This window comes from Lasiodiplodia theobromae, assembly GCF_012971845.1.
Source record: "Lasiodiplodia theobromae strain AM2As chromosome Unknown scaffold_24, whole genome shotgun sequence".
NCBI lineage: Eukaryota > Fungi > Ascomycota > Dothideomycetes > Botryosphaeriales > Botryosphaeriaceae > Lasiodiplodia > Lasiodiplodia theobromae.
Window position 1 is genome coordinate 497,249 of NW_023336449.1, and position 19,883 is coordinate 517,131.

At 56.1% G+C, this 19,883-nt stretch overlaps 7 protein-coding genes across 7 annotated transcripts; 3 read left to right on the top strand and 4 right to left on the bottom strand.

Moving 5' to 3' along the window:
- Window positions 1-870: 870 nt before the first annotated feature.
- LTHEOB_7908 (60s ribosomal protein l8) lies at window positions 871-1,993 on the top strand (the record flags this gene model as incomplete). Its single annotated transcript, XM_035517326.1, has 4 exons — window positions 871-873; window positions 1,099-1,173; window positions 1,230-1,739; window positions 1,793-1,993. The coding sequence occupies 4 exons, from the start codon at window positions 871-873 to the stop codon at window positions 1,991-1,993; spliced, it is 789 nt and encodes a 262-aa protein (XP_035370927.1).
- Window positions 1,994-2,354: 361 nt separating this feature from the next.
- LTHEOB_7909 (Ornithine cyclodeaminase Mu-crystallin) lies at window positions 2,355-3,734 on the top strand (the record flags this gene model as incomplete). The annotated part of the gene is made up of 2 exons (XM_035517327.1): window positions 2,355-3,164; window positions 3,246-3,734. The coding sequence occupies 2 exons, from the start codon at window positions 2,355-2,357 to the stop codon at window positions 3,732-3,734; spliced, it is 1,299 nt and encodes a 432-aa protein (XP_035370928.1).
- A 1,348-nt stretch (window positions 3,735-5,082) lies between these two features.
- Window positions 5,083-6,409, bottom strand: LTHEOB_7910 (uncharacterized protein; the record flags this gene model as incomplete). Its single annotated transcript, XM_035517329.1, has 4 exons — window positions 5,083-5,110; window positions 5,169-5,456; window positions 5,496-5,895; window positions 6,205-6,409. The coding sequence occupies 4 exons, from the start codon at window positions 6,407-6,409 to the stop codon at window positions 5,083-5,085; spliced, it is 921 nt and encodes a 306-aa protein (XP_035370929.1).
- A 677-nt stretch (window positions 6,410-7,086) lies between these two features.
- Window positions 7,087-9,671, bottom strand: LTHEOB_7911 (Glycoside hydrolase family 31; the record flags this gene model as incomplete). The annotated part of the gene is made up of 4 exons (XM_035517330.1): window positions 7,087-7,911; window positions 7,974-9,187; window positions 9,237-9,506; window positions 9,656-9,671. The coding sequence occupies 4 exons, from the start codon at window positions 9,669-9,671 to the stop codon at window positions 7,087-7,089; spliced, it is 2,325 nt and encodes a 774-aa protein (XP_035370930.1).
- Window positions 9,672-10,120: 449 nt separating this feature from the next.
- LTHEOB_7912 (Transcription initiation factor iia small subunit) lies at window positions 10,121-10,805 on the top strand (the record flags this gene model as incomplete). The annotated part of the gene is made up of 2 exons (XM_035517331.1): window positions 10,121-10,215; window positions 10,286-10,805. The coding sequence occupies 2 exons, from the start codon at window positions 10,121-10,123 to the stop codon at window positions 10,803-10,805; spliced, it is 615 nt and encodes a 204-aa protein (XP_035370931.1).
- A 329-nt stretch (window positions 10,806-11,134) lies between these two features.
- Window positions 11,135-12,204, bottom strand: LTHEOB_7913 (3 exoribonuclease; the record flags this gene model as incomplete). Its single annotated transcript, XM_035517332.1, has 2 exons — window positions 11,135-11,994; window positions 12,066-12,204. 2 exons carry the CDS (start codon window positions 12,202-12,204, stop codon window positions 11,135-11,137), a joined length of 999 nt encoding a protein of 332 aa, XP_035370932.1.
- A 2,303-nt stretch (window positions 12,205-14,507) lies between these two features.
- On the bottom strand, window positions 14,508-17,216 carry LTHEOB_7914 (Family c-likeg-protein-coupled receptor protein; the record flags this gene model as incomplete). Its single annotated transcript, XM_035517333.1, has 3 exons — window positions 14,508-16,879; window positions 16,932-17,136; window positions 17,190-17,216. The coding sequence occupies 3 exons, from the start codon at window positions 17,214-17,216 to the stop codon at window positions 14,508-14,510; spliced, it is 2,604 nt and encodes an 867-aa protein (XP_035370933.1).
- Window positions 17,217-19,883: the final 2,667 nt, after the last annotated feature.

A 19,883-nucleotide genomic window follows, 5' to 3' on the forward strand; every position in this document is an offset into this window, starting at 1 on the left:
TCATTCTCGACAATAGACCTGGCCAGTCTCATTCGGGATTTCCACTAGGTATTGAGCCTTTCTCTACATCTCGTATTATTCAAGAGCTTTTGCCGGCACTTTCTCTACAAGACTTCTTTTGGCGTTGACATGGGATCCGTTCGATTGGCTTTGGCATTTTGGAAGGCGATTCCGGGAGGAAGTTGTTCCTTCAGGAGTGAATGCTGCAAATGAAGCTTTTTTCGCGCATGAAGCGGTGGCGAGGCGTTCATGGCGCGTATCAGCCGAGACCGGCAGCTCTCTATTGTGCCAAATGGTTTTCCTTCCCCTTAACATTTCGATGATGTATAGTATCGTCTAAAGCTGCTAGGAATGGACGATTCAACTGCCTGTGCTTGGTTACAATGGCTTGCGCTGCTGGTGCTTTGCGTGCCGAGTAAGGCTTAGTTCCGATTTTGGGGAAGGCTTGGGACCAGTGCTTACTACTCCAAAAACGAGTTACTCACGAGTAACCCTCTGCTGCTGTCAAGGTGGGCATGGCCAGGACTAAATGCCAACCGTCTAGCGGATAGGAGAATGCGTCCGAAGGTAGAGGAGATGGTTTTGTAAAAGCCAGCCAAAGGTAGGCTGAAGCAAATCTTTGGGACTCATAGAGCGCGCAAGGCTGCAACGTGAAATATGTTGCTCGTACATGCTAGGGTACCAAGAATGGCCGATGAACGCGCCATGTGGTCTGTGCACAGGAGGAAGCTACACGCGACGCTAGTCCCAGGAAGGGTGCTTAGGCGACGCACATCCAAAAAAACCCACGAACTTCTTCGCAGCTGCGACTCGTCTTTTCTCCTCAACCACGACGTCGACAAAGTCCAACGACCGCCCTACGACAACACAATGGTAAGCAACCCGGAATGAGTGCTCGAAGCACTGCAGTCTGCAAGACCTCTGTCCTCAGTCACTGCTCTGGTGAATGAGGCGCAAGTCGCAGCAAAATTCCGCGCATCACCAGCACTGTCTGGCAGATGTTAGCGATGTTATGGCTTGAGCCATGGCGTGCAGAAATGCCTCCATGCGCTCTTTAGAGATCAAAGAATCCATGGCTGATTCTTTTCTCAATGATAGCCTCCTAAGTCGGGAAAGAAGACCGCCCCTGCGCCCTTCTCGTCGGGCAAGGCTGGCTCCAAGAAGCAGGCCAAGGTAAGCTGACCTCCAATTTTCTTTGGATGAATACCGAGCGCTAATCTGTATCACAGAACCCTCTCCTCGAGAAGCGCCCCCGCAACTATGGCATCGGTCAGGACATCCAGCCCAAGCGCAACTTGTCGCGCATGGTGAAGTGGCCCGAGTATGTCCGCCTTCAGCGCCAGAAGAAGATCCTCAACCTTCGCCTGAAGGTTCCCCCGGCGATCTCCCAGTTCCAGCACGTCCTTGACCGCAACACCGCTGCTCAGGCCCTGAAGCTCCTCAACAAGTACCGCCCGGAGACCAAGGCCGAGAAGAAGGAGCGTCTCACCAAGGAGGCTACCGCCATCGCTGAGGGCAAGAAGAAGGAGGATGTCTCCAAGAAGCCCTACGCCGTCAAGTACGGTCTCAACCACGTTGTTGGCCTGATCGAGAACAAGAAGGCTTCCCTTGTCCTCATCCCCAACGACGTTGACCCCATCGAGCTGGTCATCTTCCTTCCCGCTCTCTGCCGCAAGATGGGTGTCCCGTACGCCATCATCAAGGGCAAGGCCCGCCTCGGCACTGTCGTCCACAAGAAGGTTCGTAGTCCCGCGTGCGCTCGTTTTTCCGTTCTCCAGCTAACGCGTTGCAGACCGCTGCCGTCCTCGCTCTCACCGAGGTCCGCGCTGAGGACAAGTCCGAGTTCTCCAAGCTCGTCTCCGCCATCAAGGAGGGTTACACCGACAAGCACGAGGAGAGCCGCCGCCACTGGGGTGGTGGTATCATGGGTGCCAAGGCCAACGCCAAGCAGGAGAAGAAGCGCAAGGCTCTTGAGAACGCCATCAAGATCTAAATGGCCTAAAAAGTTTCAACTCTTATATTCACGATACCAAAATGGATGGATAAACGGGACTCAGGCGTGTCTTCCTCAGTTTAGCGGGCGTTGGTGGAAATCCGACGGAAATGCGAGTAACAATTTCTTCGCAAATGACAAGGAAGCACTCACTGGTCCAGTACATGACTCTTGACCCTGGTTAATGTGCAACGTGAATTGCCCATCGTGCGACTTTTTCCCGAGCCACTATCGGACCTCCGCTCCGCCGACTCGCCGACGCGCGCCGAAGTTGTCATGGCCCCGCGGGCTGCGTCATTTCCCCCCGCCACGGTTACGCCCAATCCTCAACGCCTTCTAAGCTGCACTTGCAAGGCCTACAATGCCTCTCACAGTGCTAACCGACCACGACGTCAAGTCGTTACTGCACTCTCTCGATCGACAAGATATCCTCGATCTCCAGCAATCGCTTGGAGACGCCCTCCACTATTACTCAACTGCCACGGAAACCGAGAGCGGCTGCTGCGCGACGTACCAGCCCCAGCGAACACATCTCCAAAGGAAGGATGGCTCTACAACCTTGTTCATGCCCGCCAGCAGTAACGATGGCCTCGGCGTAAAGATAGTAACATTGCCAGATCCGTCAGCAAGCAAGCCCGCTGAAGTTGCGCCAACAGCTTCAGGCAAGCCTGTGAACCTCTCGCAACCGCGCGGCTCCATGACACTTCTTGACACGCATGGCTTCCCGCGCGGCATGATCAACGCTGAGGAGTTGACTGCCTTCCGCACTGCCTTGGCCTCGACCATGCTTTTCAAGAAGCGTAACAACGTGCATGACCTGACTGTCTTCGGCGCAGGGAAGCAGGCGTACTGGCATATTCGACTTGCGCTGTTGTTGCGACCCGGCGAAATCCACCACCTCAACATCATCAACCGGAGCTATGAAACGGCAAAGAACCTGATGACGCAGCTATTTGACCCGGCGAACAACAAGGACCACAGGGTAGATCGCCCAGATATCAAGCTGATCACCCCCGGCCATACCGAGTATGATCGTTTGCTGAAATCGACGGTGCGCTCGTCATCGGCCATATTCATGACTACCCCGTCGCTGGAACCGCTCTTCCCTGCCAGCTATCTCACAAACCCAGAAGGCCGGAGGAAGGGTAGATACATCGCAGCTATTGGCAGCGTAAGTCTCTCGTCCTTCCTTACTCCGCAAAGGCATCCATGTTGTAGTTTTGTCAACTAATTCATGTCCGTTTGTTCCCAGTACAAACCCAACATGGTTGAAATCCACCCAGATATCATCCGTCAGGCCGTGGCTCCGCAACACGGCCGTCACTTCCACAAGCATGCCAAGCAAGGGGGTGCCATAATCGTCGACAGCGTCGAGTCGTGCATGCGCGAGGCCGGCGAGATCATCCAGGCCGGCCTCGAGAGCGACCAAGTCGTCGAGCTCGGCGAGCTCGTCATGCTTAGGCGTGACGCCGAGGCCCGGCGGCGCAATAGACCCGCGTCGTCCAGCAATAACAGCCTTAACGACCAGTCCGGCATTCAGATTGCGGACGATGACAAGTGCCCCGGCAAGGCAAGCAGCGGCGGTCTAGACGATGATGATTTGGGCCTCAAAGATTGGCTGGCAAGGGGGAACGTGATCTACAAGGGCGTCGGTCTAGGATTGATGGACGTGGTTATCGGTTCCGACCTCGTGGCGCTCGCGGATTCGAGGAACGTTGGTGTGCGCATTGAGGATTTCTGACGTGGTGCGTAAGCAAGTAAGTATTCCAATATTTTCTTTGTTGCTTAGGATGGTGGCTACTGGCTACATAGAACCCCGGGTGATATCGACTTTGAACGCTACAGGATCTCATATTCTTCATGGACGTGGTACATGCTTTAGACCCAAGATAACATACCAACAATATACGCTCCATAATCTTTTCAACAAGCACATTGGCAATTGCATCCTTCCAGCTGGGCAGCCGAAGCAAATATTCGGACGTAGATGTTCATCCCAAAATTTTTACCGGAGGCTCCAATGAGGACTTCGACTATCCACGTGAGTAAGTGGAATAACTGGTGAAATGGTTTGAGTGTGGCAATTCTTCTGCAGACCGGTGTGAGGACACGGAATGAGCCCTGGATGGACTCAAGGATGCTACATAGCCCTACTCCAATTTCACTAAAGATATGACAATATCATGAAAAACATTTCACAGATGTATGGAGTTCCATTGTGACGGCGTATATCAATAATGAATTCTGAGAGCTATTAGTCTACTAGTAACTCCCTAACAGCTTCGCATTATTAGTATTGCATTGGAGCTCACTGTTTAGACCTTGAGTTACCATACTTAATATGCTAAGGAAATTTATATGTAGGGTGTAGCAATCACAGAAAAGACGGCGAGCCAAAATTGTCAAATGAAGAGGTTTTGGTGCTCTTGGAGAACATACGGCATGAAAACACTCAGTACCTTTGGAGCTTTAACGGTGGAACTTTCGTTCACTAATTTCAGGCCGGATGGCGAAATTGCCAAAGCCCAAATATTGATTGACTTAACTAGCTCGTACAGTCTTGAATATTGAGATGAGAGTCTCAGCCGTCTGAAAAAAAAAAAAAACTTACCTCCTATGCATTACAGTGTTCTAAGGCTGTGTTTCTCTGTTTCATTAGGCTCCCAAGCCCTGGTAATTCACATATCAATATTCGCTTTTGCTCATCTTCGAAAATTTAGTTGGGAGTGAAAGTTTTTGATTTTCCTACCCTTTTACTTCCCGCAATGCTCGTTTCTTGAATCGTTCCTACCCAAGAGACCAAAAGGAAAAAAAGACGAAGTCACAAAAATAAACCCCCTTTCCTGCTCTTTTCTCACTCGAAGAAAAGGAGTGTACACACATGCTTTCGAGTTTTCCTCCAGACCCACGCAGAATCGCTATTTGGTAGACAGGCTCCCTCATGGTCTCTTTTGCGAGAGAGGAGAAAACAAGTTATGTGCAAGAGAAAGATGAGGAAAGAATTGGAAAAGGGGCAAAGAGAGAGAATTGAAAAAAACCAATGTGACAGCCTAGTGTACCTGCACGCACACACACACACACACTGTTGCTTAGGCCTGATGGTTCTTTACCCAGTTCCTTGAGAATGGTCGGGTGAAGGAATGGGATCAGATTCAACAGGCGAGATCGTAGCCACCGTTGCCCGCGATGCAAGTCGACGTGGATACTGGATCGCTGATCCTCGTCGAGCTTGATGATGTCGTCATCGTCGTTATCGTCGTCAAAGTCGTAGAAGGGGAAGTAGAGGGAGTGGTACTTGTATTGGTGGAGGTTGAGGTGCTGGTCAAAGTCGTGGTTCCGGTCGAAGTGGCGGTCCCGGTAGAAGTTGAGGTGCCGGTAGTAGTGGAAGTTCCCGTCGAGGTCGAGGTACCGGTAGTAGAAGAAGTTCCCGTCGAGGTTGAGGTACCGGTACTCGTGGATGTTCCTGTCGAAGTTGAGGTGCCCGTCGAGGTCTCAGTGCCACTCGACGTGGTAGACGTGGAAGTTCCCGTAGATGTGGAGGTTCCGGTGGACGTGGAAGTCCCGGTGGACGTCGAAATGTCGGTGGACGTCGAGGTTCCGGTAGACGTCGAGGTTGCAGTGGACGTCGAGGTGCCTGTTGACGTGGACGTGCCGGTGGTGGTTACAGTACCGGTCGAGGTGCCCGTGCTGGTGGAAGTGCCAGTTTCGGTGGAAGTCCCCGTGGACGTTCCAGAAGTAGAGGAGCCAGTTGTTGAGGAAGAAGTACCAGTGGAGGAGCCAGTAGTTGAGGAAGAAGTACCAGTGGAGGAGCCAGTCGTTGAAGAAGAAGTGCCCGTGGAGGTGGTCGATGGAGGAAGGGTTGACGAAGACGACGACGAAGACGTAGACGAGGGCGACGGCGGCTGCGAAGAGAGTCAGGCCAGCTTGCAGCTAATGGAGCTGGCCTTGTTGTCGAAGTTGAGGTTGGCGAGGTCGTCAACACCCGGCGAGACAATGGAGCCGCTGGAGGGGCCGGTGCAGCCGGCGGTGCTCCATGAAGTCAGCTGGATGTACATTGGGAAATTTTGTTAGATACTCACTCGTAGAGCGTGCAAGACCACCTAGCGGGAACGCTGATGGAGGTAGTCTTGTTGTCAATGGTCAGGCCCCCGAGGTTGACTACGGGTCCCCTGATATCAGCGAAGCCTTCATTTCAACTGTCAGTTACTTACAGCAGGCGCCGTTTCCATCGCTGAGAGTGACATCGTAGAACTGAGGCTGCAGGGGGACACCGTTGTCGTCGTTGCCATTTTGCCTGTTCTCACCGTTCCAGAGCCTCACGGTAGTGACTGCAGCGGGACTCCTCGGGCCCAAGGCAAAGGCAGTGGCGGACGACGCGCCCATGATCAGGGCAGCGAAGAGGCCGGCGGCGTGCATTTTGGCTGGTGGTTGGGGGTTGGTTGGTGGGGAAGTGAAAGTAGCGAGAGTAGACCGGAGGGAGCTGTCTGGTGGTGGTGGTGAAGGAAGAATGGATGGTGGCCTTCTTTATATATCCTTCTGAGGCTCACACAGGCTCGCGTCGGGACGCTGGCTCAAACACCCAAGTCTGGGTGAAGGACGGCATCATGAGAGCAGACGTTGTTGGATGCTACGAGGCCACGAGTGAGAGCTGGGGAGCAACACGCCTCCAACAGCGTGGTACGACAGACGGTAGTCGAGTACAACGCATGTTACCGTGCTAAGCGGCGCCGTCGGGTCAGGTACGCGGCCGATCAGCGTTAGCGGGTGGTTGTGTCATCCTTCTGACGCCCTGTATAAGCCGGGCGCTCAGACAACCTTCCCGAAGCGGCGAAGTGGGTTACGTGATGTGCGTCGCACGAAGAAGGCGCGAACCCCACACTCCCCAAATTTCCGAGCAGAGCCTGCGGCTTTTTCCTTTGATCTTCTCACCCTCCCTTTCCACATTGTCCGTCAAAGAGGCGTTTGCGCAACGACATGTCAGCCACTCACTCCAGCCCGCGCCATACTGCATCTGTCAGCAGCCTGATTGTATGAATTTCTCCAATAGCCCTTGCATGCTATGTCAGAGCTGAATAGACGATAACCGAGCCCAGTTACACGCGTCGAACCTTGACCTCCGCCCCGAGTTTCTGCAGGCCGTCGTTGACGACGCTCGCTCCGTCCTCCGCCACGGTCAGCGTCGCTATCGTCTCGCCCTTGGAGTCGACGACCTGTGCCGATTCGCCTCCCTTAGTGTGGTACAGGCACACCTCTGCGCCACGGGCCAGCCAGTCGTACGCGAAGCCCTCCCCCTTGACGCCCTCCTGCTCCTGTCCCAGCACCAGCACCGCACCCTCGCGTACGTATAGCGGAAGCGTCTCAAACCCGTGTTTCTCGCGGCGCCAGCCGGGGCCTTCGACCACGCTGCCGTCCCACCATGACGTCCACTTGCCCGCTGGCAGGTAGAACTCGACTTCGCCCTCCTCGGTAAAGACGGGAGCTGCCAGCACGCTGTCACCGACCATGAACTGTCTGTCAAGAAACCAACTGGTCGGGTCCTCCGGGAACTCGAGGCACATGGCGCGCAGCGACAGCGGCCAGCCGTTGCGACGGCTGACCTCGCCTTGCGCGTACAGGTACGGCATCAGCCGGCGCTTGAGACGCACAAAGGTGCGCAGCACGCTCGTTGCGCTGCCTTCTCCCACTGCTCCGCCATCGATGAGCCAGGGCACGCGGTATGAGTTTGACCCGTGCAGACGGCTATGCGAGCACAGCAGCCCGAACGCTACCCACCGCTTGTAAATCCACGGCGGCGGGTTGCCCTCGAAGCCACCGATGTCGCAGGACCAGAAGCTGAAGCCTGACAGTCCGATAGACAGCCCGCCGCGGACCGATTCGGCAAGGGCCGCAGGCGTCGACTCGCAGTCGCCGCCCCAGCACTGTGGAGATTTAATTAGCTGATTACGAGGAAGCAGCAGATGCACAAAAGGCGTTAGCTTACCAACGGGAAGCGTTGCGTCCCAGCAGTGGCTGCACGCGCGAACAGAACAGCCTGGTCCTTTCCGAAGCGCTCCTGCAGCGCCTCATACACCATCTTGTTGTACCAGAAAGCGTAGTAGTTGTGCATCCGGCCTGGATCAACCGTCTTGTCGTGCCACTCGACGTCCGTGGCGGGGATGCGTTCGCCAAAGTCCGTTTTGATGGTGTCGATACCCAGATCGAACAGCTGCTTCAGACAACCCACGTACCAGTCGCGCGCTTCGGGGTTCGTAATGTCGACGATGCCCATGCCTGTTTGCCATAGATCCCACTGCCACACGTCTCCATTTTTCCGCTTGAGGAGGTAGCCCCGCTCAGCTGCGTACTGGAACACGGGCGATGCCTGGCCCAGGTATGGATTGATCCAGACGCACACCTTGTTAGCCAGCTTGCTCTCTTTCATCCGCCTGATCTGACCGGCCGGATCCGGAAAATGCTCCGACGAGAACACGAAGTCGCACCAGTGGAAAGCCCTCAGCCAGAAGCAGTCGAAGTGGAATGTTTCGACGGGCACCTCACGCGAGCGCATTTCCTCGAGGAAGTGCGTAACCGTCTTCTCGTCATAGTCGGTCGTGAAGGATGTCGAGAGCCACAAGCCAAAACTCCAAGCAGGCAGCTTGCCCGGCTTTCCGGTCAGGATCGAATACTTGGTTAGCACCTCCTTGGGTCCCGAAGGCCCGTAGATGATGTACCACTTCAATCGCTGGCCCTCGACCGATGTCTGGAGACGACAGCAGCGCTCGCTGCCAATCTCGAGGGACACCTTGTCCGGCGTGTCGATGAAGACACCGTAGCCCTTGGAGCTTAGATAGAAGGAGATGTTCTTGTATGCCTGGTCACTGGACGTGCCGCCGTCTTCATTCCACAAGTCGATCGCCTGGCCCACCTTGTTCCATGCCCCGAACCGCTCTCCCAGGCCGTGGATGGACTCGCCCACGCCGAGTTCGTGCTGCGTAAACATGTAGTGTTGGAGGTTACGCATGTCCTCCACTTGCTTCGGGGAACCCGTTGCTGGGCTGTATGCAAGGCCGACACTACGGTTCAGCAGCTGTGTGAGCTCTTTCGAGCCATCGGTGGCGTGGAAGCGGATGTCGAAAGCCTGAGGATCCGGTCCGACGGTGGCAGACAATGAACCAGCTGCGAGGGTAGTGCCTTTATCCCCTTTGCTGATGTTTGCTGTACGCTTGTGAGTTACTGCAAGTTTCCTCGCACGATATTGGCTTACTATTTCCAAGCTCCGGTCGTCCATCGGGATACAGATCGAAGTTCGGTCCCCTCCTCTGTGCCCCGGAGAAATGAGTAGCTTCTATGGAGATCACACCGTCGAACTGAGCCTCAATCTCGATGTTTATGGTGCTCAAATTCAGAGTGTCGCCACGGGAGCGGATGTGCCGGGTAGGGCAAAGGAGGTCGAGCGCTTTGTTGTCGCGGGGAGTGATTGTGTAGATGTCTTCAGCATATTGGACGTGCTTGTCGGCTGCAACGAGCCACATTCCTGGATGATGTTAGGATTTGTCGCTGGGGACGTCTGCTTTAGACTCCGGAAGCCATTAATCTCGATTTGACGGCCCTGGCGAAGCCATGGCTGAATCAATGCGTATTGCAGAAAAAGGACTACTTGAACAGGCTGAAATTTAGACTTACCATCGCGAAACTTCATCTTGGCCAGGAGACGCAGTGATTGATTCCTACGAGCACTGGATAGGCTCCCAATCGGTCTCTTATGTACGGCGATGAAGCTTCGTATAAACAAGCTCTCTCCACTCTTTGCATTCCTCTCTCCTCATCAGCAGGAGGAACGAGAGCTCTTTGTACATGGCTTCGTCTGCTGATTCGTACATCGCTTGGAGAACGAGCTGCTTGCGAGCCCCACCTTAGCTGACCGGAGGCACGCTCTCCGCAGAGCTCTAGCATCGTTGCCCCACTTCCACTTGGCTTTCGTGTGTTGAATGCAGTGCCATAGTCTCGTGAGACGTGATTTACGACTAGGGGTCGAATTTATCCGTTGGCTAAAGCTGGCGGACGGAAGATCTTTGACCGAAGACCGCCCCCGACGCGTCTCCCACGTCCCCGGATTTCCCGCTCTCCACAGCTCAACCCGACGCGACAATGGCGGCCACTGCTCCCAAGCCGAGCAGCGCATGGCTCGCCCTGGCCATTGGAAGCGGTGCTTGTGCCGCCTTCAACGGCATGTTCGCCAAGCTGTGCGCTCCCCCTAATCTCAGCTAGCAGCACTATAGCAGAGCCACTGATACTCTCTCGCGTCGCAAACAGCACGACGACGTCGCTCACGACGAGCTGGTCGCATGCGCTCCTCTCCTTGTTCAACCTCTCGCCGGACAACAAGGTCTTCGAGTTCTCCTTCCGCGGCTTCTTCTTCCTGCTGAACCTGCTCTTCGATGCCATCATGTGGGGCCTCTTCACCCGCGCCCTCACCCTCGCCTTCTCGACCGTGCGCGTCAGCATCATCAACACCACGTCAAACTTCATGACGACGGCCATCCTCGGCGCCCTCATCTTCGGTGAGTCCCTGCCCGGCCTGTGGTGGTTGGGCGCCGCCATGATGATCGCCGGCAGCGTCATCATCGGGAAAAGGGAGGAGAAGACGCTCAAGGGAACGGCTGCTGCTGCTGGCGCAGAAGGGTTAGTGGTCGGGTCAGGGAGTGAGGAGGAGAGGGTAGGATTCTTGGACAATCCGGAGAGGGCCGAGGAGGAGGCTGATGATGATGACGCGGTGGAGTTGGCGACAGTGCCGGAGGTGGGAAGTGAGGATGAGAGCGAATGGCGGAGATAATTTCAGATGAAAACCTCAAGACCATAGACTGGACGCCCGTATAGATTGTACAAATATTATAAGCATTTCCGACTGCGTGAGCTATCCAATTGAATTTTGCAATTCGTTCTCAGGGAAGCGCCATTGTCATCATCTTTAGTTTTGTAGGGCTGAGGTGTTCTTTGGGCAGCCCCGTGTTTCATTGCAGTACTGCCATCAAGGGTTTCCGATATCCTTCCATCTACTATCTTTCCCCAAAAGCTTCCCTTTTTTTGACCGCCCAAAACGCCAAACGCTATGCCATTATACCCGTAAACCTGAGAGAAGCCCGTAAGACGGCTTCCCACTTCTCAGCCAGCCATCTCAACATCATTGTTTCCGGCCTTCAGCAGCTGGTCGGCGAATTGAGGGAATTTGAGAGCCGCCGACTCTTTGACAGCTTCTTCCAGGACCAATCTCGATGCCAGAGCAGCCTGAACGGACCTCTCCACAAGATCCTCAGCGCGGTCTCCCGCATCTCCCTTCATCCACAGCTCCGTTATCTCATCCCTTCCAGGCAGGTATCCCACAACGCAAGCGGCTACCAGATCCTTGTGTTCAGGCGGGCTCGGGTCCAAGACCAGCTCTTCCTTGCCCTCTGCGTTCCTCACCAATGCCGCAACTCCACCGGCAACCATGTCGACGCAGTCGATGCCCGCATCCGCGATGGCGGCGCTCGCCACCGTTATGCAGCCGGCCAGCACGTTCATCATGCCCCAGCCCATGCCGACGCTGCCCTTGCCAGCACCGCCGTCCAGGCCCAGCTCGTCGCCGGCCCAGCCGTCCTCCTCGCCCTCGAGCACGGTGATGATGACGTCGACGCCGCTCTTGGGCCAGCGCTCGCCGATGACGATGCCGCGCAGGGCCGCCTCCAGGTGCTGGCCCAGGTCGCGCTCGCCCGCGTCGCGCACGTAGCCCCGGCGCTGCCGCGCCGCGAACGGCGCGAACTTGAGCGTCGTCGTCAGGTTGAGGTAGGGCGTGAAGGGCGAGGAGCGCGGCAGCGGCTTAGGCCCTTGCACCACGCATGACAGCTTCAGGCTGCCGGTCTGGAAGGCGAGACTGGCTTTCGTGGGCTTGGCGGCGATGGTGGTGGTAGCGGATGTGGTAGTCGCGGGCGTGAGTTCGAGATAGGCGGAGCCGGAGGCGGAAGGGGTGAGGCCGGTCTTCAGGACTAGAAGGTAAGAGGCAAATGTGTCAATGGCAGGGTATCTTTTGGGTTGTGCAGGCGAATTGAGAGCATACATATTTTGCGCAGCTCGTCGGGGCTCCTCGTGCGTGATGGCCGAGTTGGCGCGGAGTCTTCATAGTCGGGCAGGGTGGATGCAAAGACCGGGGCATAGGTGCCGCCGGCCGGGGCGTTCGTGCGACGTCTATCAGCCATTGGGACCGCTTGAGGTGTTGGGCGTAGATTCTCGTGAAGCTGTGACGCACGGTGGGTAGTTTTGCGTCTCGATGCTGCTGCCAAGACGCCGACTTGCCGACTTGCGCAGTGCTGAGCATGCGGTTAGCTCTTGGAAATGTCAAAATTAGCCGTTTATAATTCAAAGAGGGTCATTTTCCTCAACCAGGTTGTCGTGAACGGCGCATTTACTGCGACCGCACAGTCCCTCCTCCTGCGCCGTCGCCGTGGCAATTGTGGTGCTGACGTCTGAAGTTGGTCGGCGGTCGGGCGCCGCTTCGGGAGACCCGCAGGCCGGAGGCTTGGCGCTCCGCGCCGCGAAATTCTTCCCACAGCGAACGCGACCTTCTCTCTTCTTCATCTCCAGTCCGCCTCCGCGACCACTCGCTCTGCAACGCCTTGCTGTAAGTCATCTGCCCCCTCGATGCGCACGCCACCTTCACAGGAAGAAATCCTATCACAACTAGTTCCGGCGACCATCCTATGGGCCATGAACAAACATGCACTACCATCTGACTACATATCTCAAATCTTCATTTTGCAACGCTATCGAGGCTTGAGAGCGCGTCACTGACAAGCCTGCCTTAGGCTCGGCATGTAGCCACACAAGGCCAGCCTGCGCTGTTCTTCTTCGCTGGCTCGTATCCCGCACAAGATTGGCCGCCACGTACGCGTGGCCTGGCTTGAGGCTCGGCCTCTGCGCTCACATAAGCTGATGATCCTATCACGAACAAATTCGGCCATATGTCCGCGTGTGGTGGCATTGGAGTCATTTCCTGATTTCTTGACGAGAGGGGAAGGTTGAAGGGGTGGTGTGCCGTGGCCTGCAATGCAACCTGGCCGTCGATGCCACCACCCCTCTCGATCTGCTGGAAGCACTGTAAGTCATTTCGATCTCGGTTACCCCCAGCTCTTGTGATGATCGGTTTAAATTATCAGTTCTGCTACTGAACATTCTTGTGGAAACCTTTTACCAAGCTTACCATATATCTGACCCTTGAGCCATTCTTTGCCTTTATTGACGTACAATTATTGCTTCATTGGACCAAGCTAACGTCCAATTCTAGAACCTGCGTGGCGTCCGCTACATTCCGAGCCCGTCAGCAGCCAATGCTTGATTGCGTCAGATGTAAGTACCACCGGCACCCCGCAAGCCCGGGGCCTTTCCTCCAGATCTTCCTCGTGCAGAGATGAACCCTAGTCTATCCATTCAATGAGCCGCCCCGCCGGTCCTCCCTCCCGCACCGGACCTGCGATCCTATACTGGGTTGCAGGGATGATAGGTTGTGGAGTTGCTCAATCGTGCCGTCGACCGTTCCCTTCTTGGGGGCGCACCCGATGGGTTTGCGGAGCGTAATTGCGGGCTTAGTGCTGCGGGCTGCGCTTGGAACCGTTTTGGGGCCAGCGTGGCTTGCGGCCGGTGGGAGGCATGAGTAAACCGGCTGTCTGAGTAAAGTGAGGCTTTGGCAGTGGCTCGGCAAATAATTCGAAGCAAGGGTCACCCCTTCTTCGATTTTATTTCCGGAGTCACGACAGAGTTTCACGCGCACGCGCTTCCCCGCGAAACACTCGATCCCTTACTCAGGAACACGATGAGGCTGACTTTCTTGTCTTACCAGGGCCAGTCGACATAACCTTATGACACGTTGGTCTCTATTTATAGCGCGGACGGATACCCTGTTCCAGGTAGGTGGGAATTCGTCATCTTTCGAACCTACATTTTAGTCAAGGGAACGTGGGGTAATGATGGAGGATCATCACCCATGTCATCGTCCCGGTCAATTGTGATCTACGTAGTTGCCGTGGATAGCAATAAAAATTAAAATCTACAAGAATGTTCTGGTGTACCAAACGATTGTTGCCACCCTTGCCGCCGGTTCCGCTATGGCTCGAGTTCGTGTTGTGCGTTCCCCAGTCAACCTTGAAAAAAAAGAAGAAGAAGAAGAAGAAGAAGAAGAAGAAGAAGAAGAATAAGAAGAAGCGCCACAATACGCGGACGCTGTGGAAGCAATGAAAACTTTCGGTCTTACCTGGACGGTAATAGATAGTGGTGAAAGACTATCAGTATGGACTGTACCTAGGAACAAAAAAAAACAAGACGCTGAATCAGACTGCAAAGAAAAAACCCTTTCAAAGAGTGGTATCAACCTTTAACAACCCGTCAACAGGGGGAAGAGTAAAAAAACAAAAGAAAAAAGAAATAACAAGAAGTAACAAGAAATGACACCAATCTACCATCATCGCCCGCTCTTACGCGTACTACTACTACCACGCTTCATTTGCCCCTATTTACTATCCCTGTTGTCGTTGCTGTTGCTGCTGCTGCTCCCCTGCGCGTCGGGGAACCCGTCAAACGCCGGACTCAGCTGCTGTGCGGCGGCCGAGACGTCGTCGACGACGTACGCCGTCCGGGGCCGCTCGCGCTCGCCCCTCTCGTCGCTCAGGTTCACCTCGGTCGCCTGGCTGTACTGGCTGGTCGCGCTGGCCACGCTGGTCGAGTACCGCAGGGGCTGCTCACGGGCGACGCCGAGCATGGTGAAGTTGTTGCCGTTGTTGCCGTTGTTGCCGTTGCCATTGTTGATGTTGTTGTTCTCTCCGTCGTTGTCGTCGTTGTTGTTGATGTCACCACGTCCGAAGCTGAGGCGGTGCGGGCGGTTGTCGTCGGGCGTGTACGCCCTGCCCACGTCGGCCACCTGCACCGTCGGCGGGAACGGCAGCTCGTCGTCATCATAGTCGTCCTGGGCGTTCAGCGTGACGGTGCCCATCGAGTCGGTCGAGGCCGGGGCGCGGGCGTAGCCGGGGCGGAGCTGGGTCGGGTGGTTCTGCGGAGAAGACCGTTGCTGCTGCTGGCGGTGCTCTTCGGCCTCGTCGAGCGGCCAGGTCTCGGCCAGGGGTCCGCTGGCGCGAGCGGCGGTCGGGGCGGCGAAGCGCGAGGGCGATTGCGAGAAGCGGTGTTGAGGGCTACCGGCGCCTCCGCGAAGGCGGGGGCTGTTGTTGCTGCCGGGTGCGCCTCCTCCGTAGTTCCAGCGGTCGAAGCGGGTCTCTGTCGGAGGCGCGAGGGGAGCGTTTATGTTGCTGACGCCGCCCAGAGCCAACAGAGTCTCGTAGTCGGCGGCGGGGTGGGAATTGTTGCGCATGAAGGGCGGGGGGCTGTTGACGAATCCGGGGTCAGGGCTGGTGATGCGCGATTCCATACGGCTGAGGCGGCGGTCCAGCATCATGAGGCCGTCGAAGCCCGAGCTCGCGCGGTTCATGCGGGCCTCTTGCTCCTCGAGGCGCGCCAGACGGCGGTCGAGGCGGTCGAGCAGGCCGAGCGCCACGTTCTCATGGCCGTCGATGTTGCCGAAGCCCATGTTGACGCCTGCATTGTCGACGCTGCCGCGGAGCGTGGTACCGGCTGAGGACTGCGGCCGCATGCGCGGCGTCGCGCCTGGGTCGGTATCCTCGAGACGGGATAGGCGCTGCGTCAGACGCTCGAGCAGGTCGTTGCGGCGCGGCGCTTCCTCGAGGTTCGACAGACGGCGGTCGAGCGTGACGAGCAGGTCGACGACCTTGTCGAGCTTGTCTTCGGTAGCGCGCGTCGAGGCGGCACCTGACGACCCGTTGGGGGGCGTTGGCGAAGACACGATGGCTCCAGCTGCAGAGGGTGGAAGCGCAGGCACTGGCGGAACGTCGGCGTTGGATCTGTACTTGTCCGACTTGACGTGCACTGGCTTGGGAGACTCGGGCAGGAGCAAATGATCCTTGGACAAGGCCGCTGTGGTTCCTGAGATGGCACTGTGTGGGGCTGACTGCGCCTCGAGATCGATCTTCTTCTTCTCCGCCGCCGAGAAATCCGTCTTGAGGTTGAGCTTCCGCGGTGTGCTGGGGTCGTACTCGTCGAGTGTGGACGCCTTGCCCAGGGTTGCCATACTGTCGTGCTTCTTGGCCTGCACACTGGTGCGCTTCGCGTCGATGGTCTTGGGGGCGTACGGGCCGCGCGCATATTGTCCAGGGCCCTTCGCACCATTTGGAATGTGGAAGCGCCTGTCGACGCGGAAGGCGAGATACAGGTAGATAACAAGTATCTCAAGCGCAAAGTTGAAGATGTAGAAGCATGCTTTGGAATAATACGACGGGAGTGGCTGCGTCATTGGCACCGGATCCAGGTACGCCGTGGCGCACCGGAACGCCGCGCCCAGGCACAAGATGAACGTGGCGAGAAGGAGCACGATAATCTTGCTACGCCACCTTCCAATTCCGAACTTCTCGAGGCGCTTTTTGCGCGGGAGGATGAGCCCGAGCAAAGTCAAGGGAATTGGGAGGAACGAGACGTATGCGAAGAATGTCGAGCAGTAGAGCTGGATGTCCCGGTCGATACGCCTTGTGTTGATGCTAAGCGTGTAGAACGACTGTACAGTGACAGTGATGACCATGATCAGCGTAAGCGCCGTCACCACGTACGTCAGCTTGAAGAACATGCCGAAACGGAATGACCAGCCCAGCCGAGGGTGTTGGGCACGGATCATGCGTTGCGTGAAAATCAAGTTGATGATGTAGATTAGCAGGACTCCGGCTGCGACGAAGATCTGGGCTGCAATTGCCAATTGGATATTCGTGGGCCTGGTGGCGGACGCGATGCGCAGGATGCAGGTTACAACTCTGCACATGCAAAAACCTGGGGAAAAAAAGTTAAAAAACAACCTCTCCTATCTTGTTGCAATACTGACCGAAAATCAGCAAAGTCAACAGAAACTTGTGGCCCTGTTTCTGATTCTTCTTGAAAAGGGCCATGTGGCCAATTGCACCAACGATGTAGAGCGCAAGGAAGACGGCGGTAACGGGAATATCAACCGATTCTTCCAGCCTGCCACCGAGGGACCATGTCTGCGGTGGATACGGCGGTCCCGGCGGGGGGCGCTGTTGTGCCCCCGCCTACAAAAGAAAATGTCAGTATGTCCCTCTGCAGCGCATACGGCTTCACTCACCTGACCTTGGCCTCCTTGCGATGACATGGTGGACGCTCAAGGAAGGGGACACACGGCGTAGGAGCCGCGGGGTTTGGGAGAAGTGAGGGATCAGAGCGCAAAAGGAAAAGAAGGCAGAGGGCAGAAAGGGAAGCGGGCAGGCTTGATTGGGAATTTTGGGGAAAATAATTATTAAGAGCAGCTCGGAGGGGACGAAGGCAACGCGTACATGCATATATGGAGACGTTCTCGAGTCAAGCCACTCAGGCGGAAGTCCGAGAGTCACAACATGCATATTGGTGGTTAGCGTTTCGGACTCCGGCGCGGGGGAATCTGATGTTGGTGGACTAGGGGCAGACCGCAGCCACAACCCTGCAGGTAAGACTCAGATCAGCGGGCACAGCAGCAACGCCTCTGCATGGCCATCGCCGCTCAGCATCAGCCTGCGCATGGCAGAGCAGCCATGTTGGCATGCGTGCATCTGTGCTGCCCGAGCTGTTGCGATGAGTCGAGGGCTCGAGGCGGCCCGGGCGAGGTCGTCATTCGGGTCGCTCCCGAGTTGCTGCAGCGATGTGCAGGTTGAGCCATCTTGTCGCGAGATCGGCCGAGCAAAACCAGGCTCCGGGCTGCCGGTTGTCCCACCTACGGCAGGCTTCGGCTGTTGATCGCTAACCTGAGGCAGCTGCTCGTACCCTGTGGCTTGCACCTTGGACGCCTCCTACCGGCCCTCCGCACTTGCTACACCAACTACAATCGAGCGTGCGCCTGGCTTAGCCTCGTGTGACGTCTCCTGCCCGCTGCTTGGTTACGTGTGAGATGCAGCCAGCTTTGTCTGACGTCGGGGCCGCCGATCAAGCTTCGCCGTGTTACCCTCCGCCCAAGCTTTCGCTGACGGTCACGTGTAGAAGGTCAAACAGCCGCAGATCGACGCTGACAAGTCGCGGGCCGCATGCCTCGTGTGCGCCTATAATTAGACATAAGCATAGTTGCGCGTGCTGTCCAGCCCTCGGCCGATGCGTGAGCGTAACAGGTGTGCATTGACTGTGCCGACGTAGCTACAAAACTGCAATAATTAACTCTGTCTCTCTGCTGTAAATATTGCCATCTGCGCTACCTTCGTCATTAGTACGAGCTGTAAGGAAATAATCTCTCAGGGAACCGCGGATTCCGTCCTCACTACCCTGTTACTGGAGAAACGGCGGATCAAGCGAAAGCGATGGAAAGCTACCGCCGCTCCCGCCTGCAGCCGTCTGCGTTACATCATTCGCCCCTACAAGCCGAGGTTGGCTACTGACCGCCGCGCCTGTATTGGCTGCTCGACGCTGACTGTATTCATTGTCGCCTACGTGTGGACCTTCCAAGCGGGGGTCGTTCGAGAACCCTAGCCTTGGTGTGGTCTGAGCCGTCGAATCAACGCCGTTGCCATCAACAACGGGGCTAATGTGCTCCTCAACCAGAGCTTTTGCAAGTATGTGTTCCCCGTCTTGGGTGAAGAGCTTTCGTTGAGCAGCGTTGAAGTAGTCTCGGGTGCTGTCGCTGACAATTACCTGCGACCTTCTCCTTTCCGCCAGCTTCTGACTATCCGATATCGCTTGTGGCGCAGAACGTACATCTGTCGAAGAACAGCGGATCGGCTGGGCTGGCCGTCGATTTGCGTTTTTGATAAAAGAGGCTCCTAGGTAAGAATGTCAGCCGGTAGACAGCGAATGATGGGGCAGGCTCACCCTCAGGAACGTTGTCAACAGACCCCGGCCGCCAGAATGCTATCGGAAAGTCAGTCGATCAACGCGCCATAAAGGGGTAAGTTTATGGGATTCGAGGATGCTTTGCACGAGTTGCAAGGACAGGGAAAGTTGCAAGCAACAGAACCTTTCGCGAACGTCGAATAACGGCGGCTGCAATTCCCCGAATCCTCCGCCGTGCCATGTCCCGTGCGCTGCTTGGAAGAGGCTGGTACTGCCGCTGCAACCAGCTGTCGCTTGTCAGAGTCCGGAAGGCTTGAGCCGAAAGCCTCAGACGACACAGCCGACTTCTTTCCTTTCTTTTTCTCAAGACTACCCGAAAGCCTTGCATTCGCGGCAGGTGTGGACACTATCTCTTCTGCAACTTCCACCCACATACCTGAAGACTCCATGCGTGCAGCTTGTCCAGGACGTGTCAAGTTATTGGCATAATCATCCGACCCTCTGCGACACTGGCTCTCACTGGGCGATGATGGAACGCAACGTTGACCTAAGGCACGCTGACTCTTAGAGAATTTGGGAGTGCTGCGAAATCGGTCCGAAATGGTCTCTGGGGCAGCAGTCAAGACGTGCGGTTTACCCTCGTAAGTGTTATCGTCTGTTCGCTCAATAAGTGGATTCCCCGCATCGGCCAATGCCCTGTCGGAAGAGCTGCCAGCTTCCGATGAGGATCCATTGTCTGCTTCTTGGACCGAAGCCTGGCTTTCAATCTCGCGGGGTCCCTCCATTTCCTCGTCCTCTTCATCAATTTCCGTGTATGGTTTTGCAGGCATGGAATGGAAAGCCGTCATCGAACCCAAAGCGTGCCTGGTGGTAGGCTGTGTGTTGAGCGCTATTTGCCCTCCATGTTGCCTCATGCTAACAGTTCTGTCAGCGCCACCACTCTGTCTCTGTTCCGTGCCCAAACACCGATCACCACGACGATGAGTGGCTGCTGTTTGAATGCGTCTTTCCGGGTTTTCAAGAAATGGGA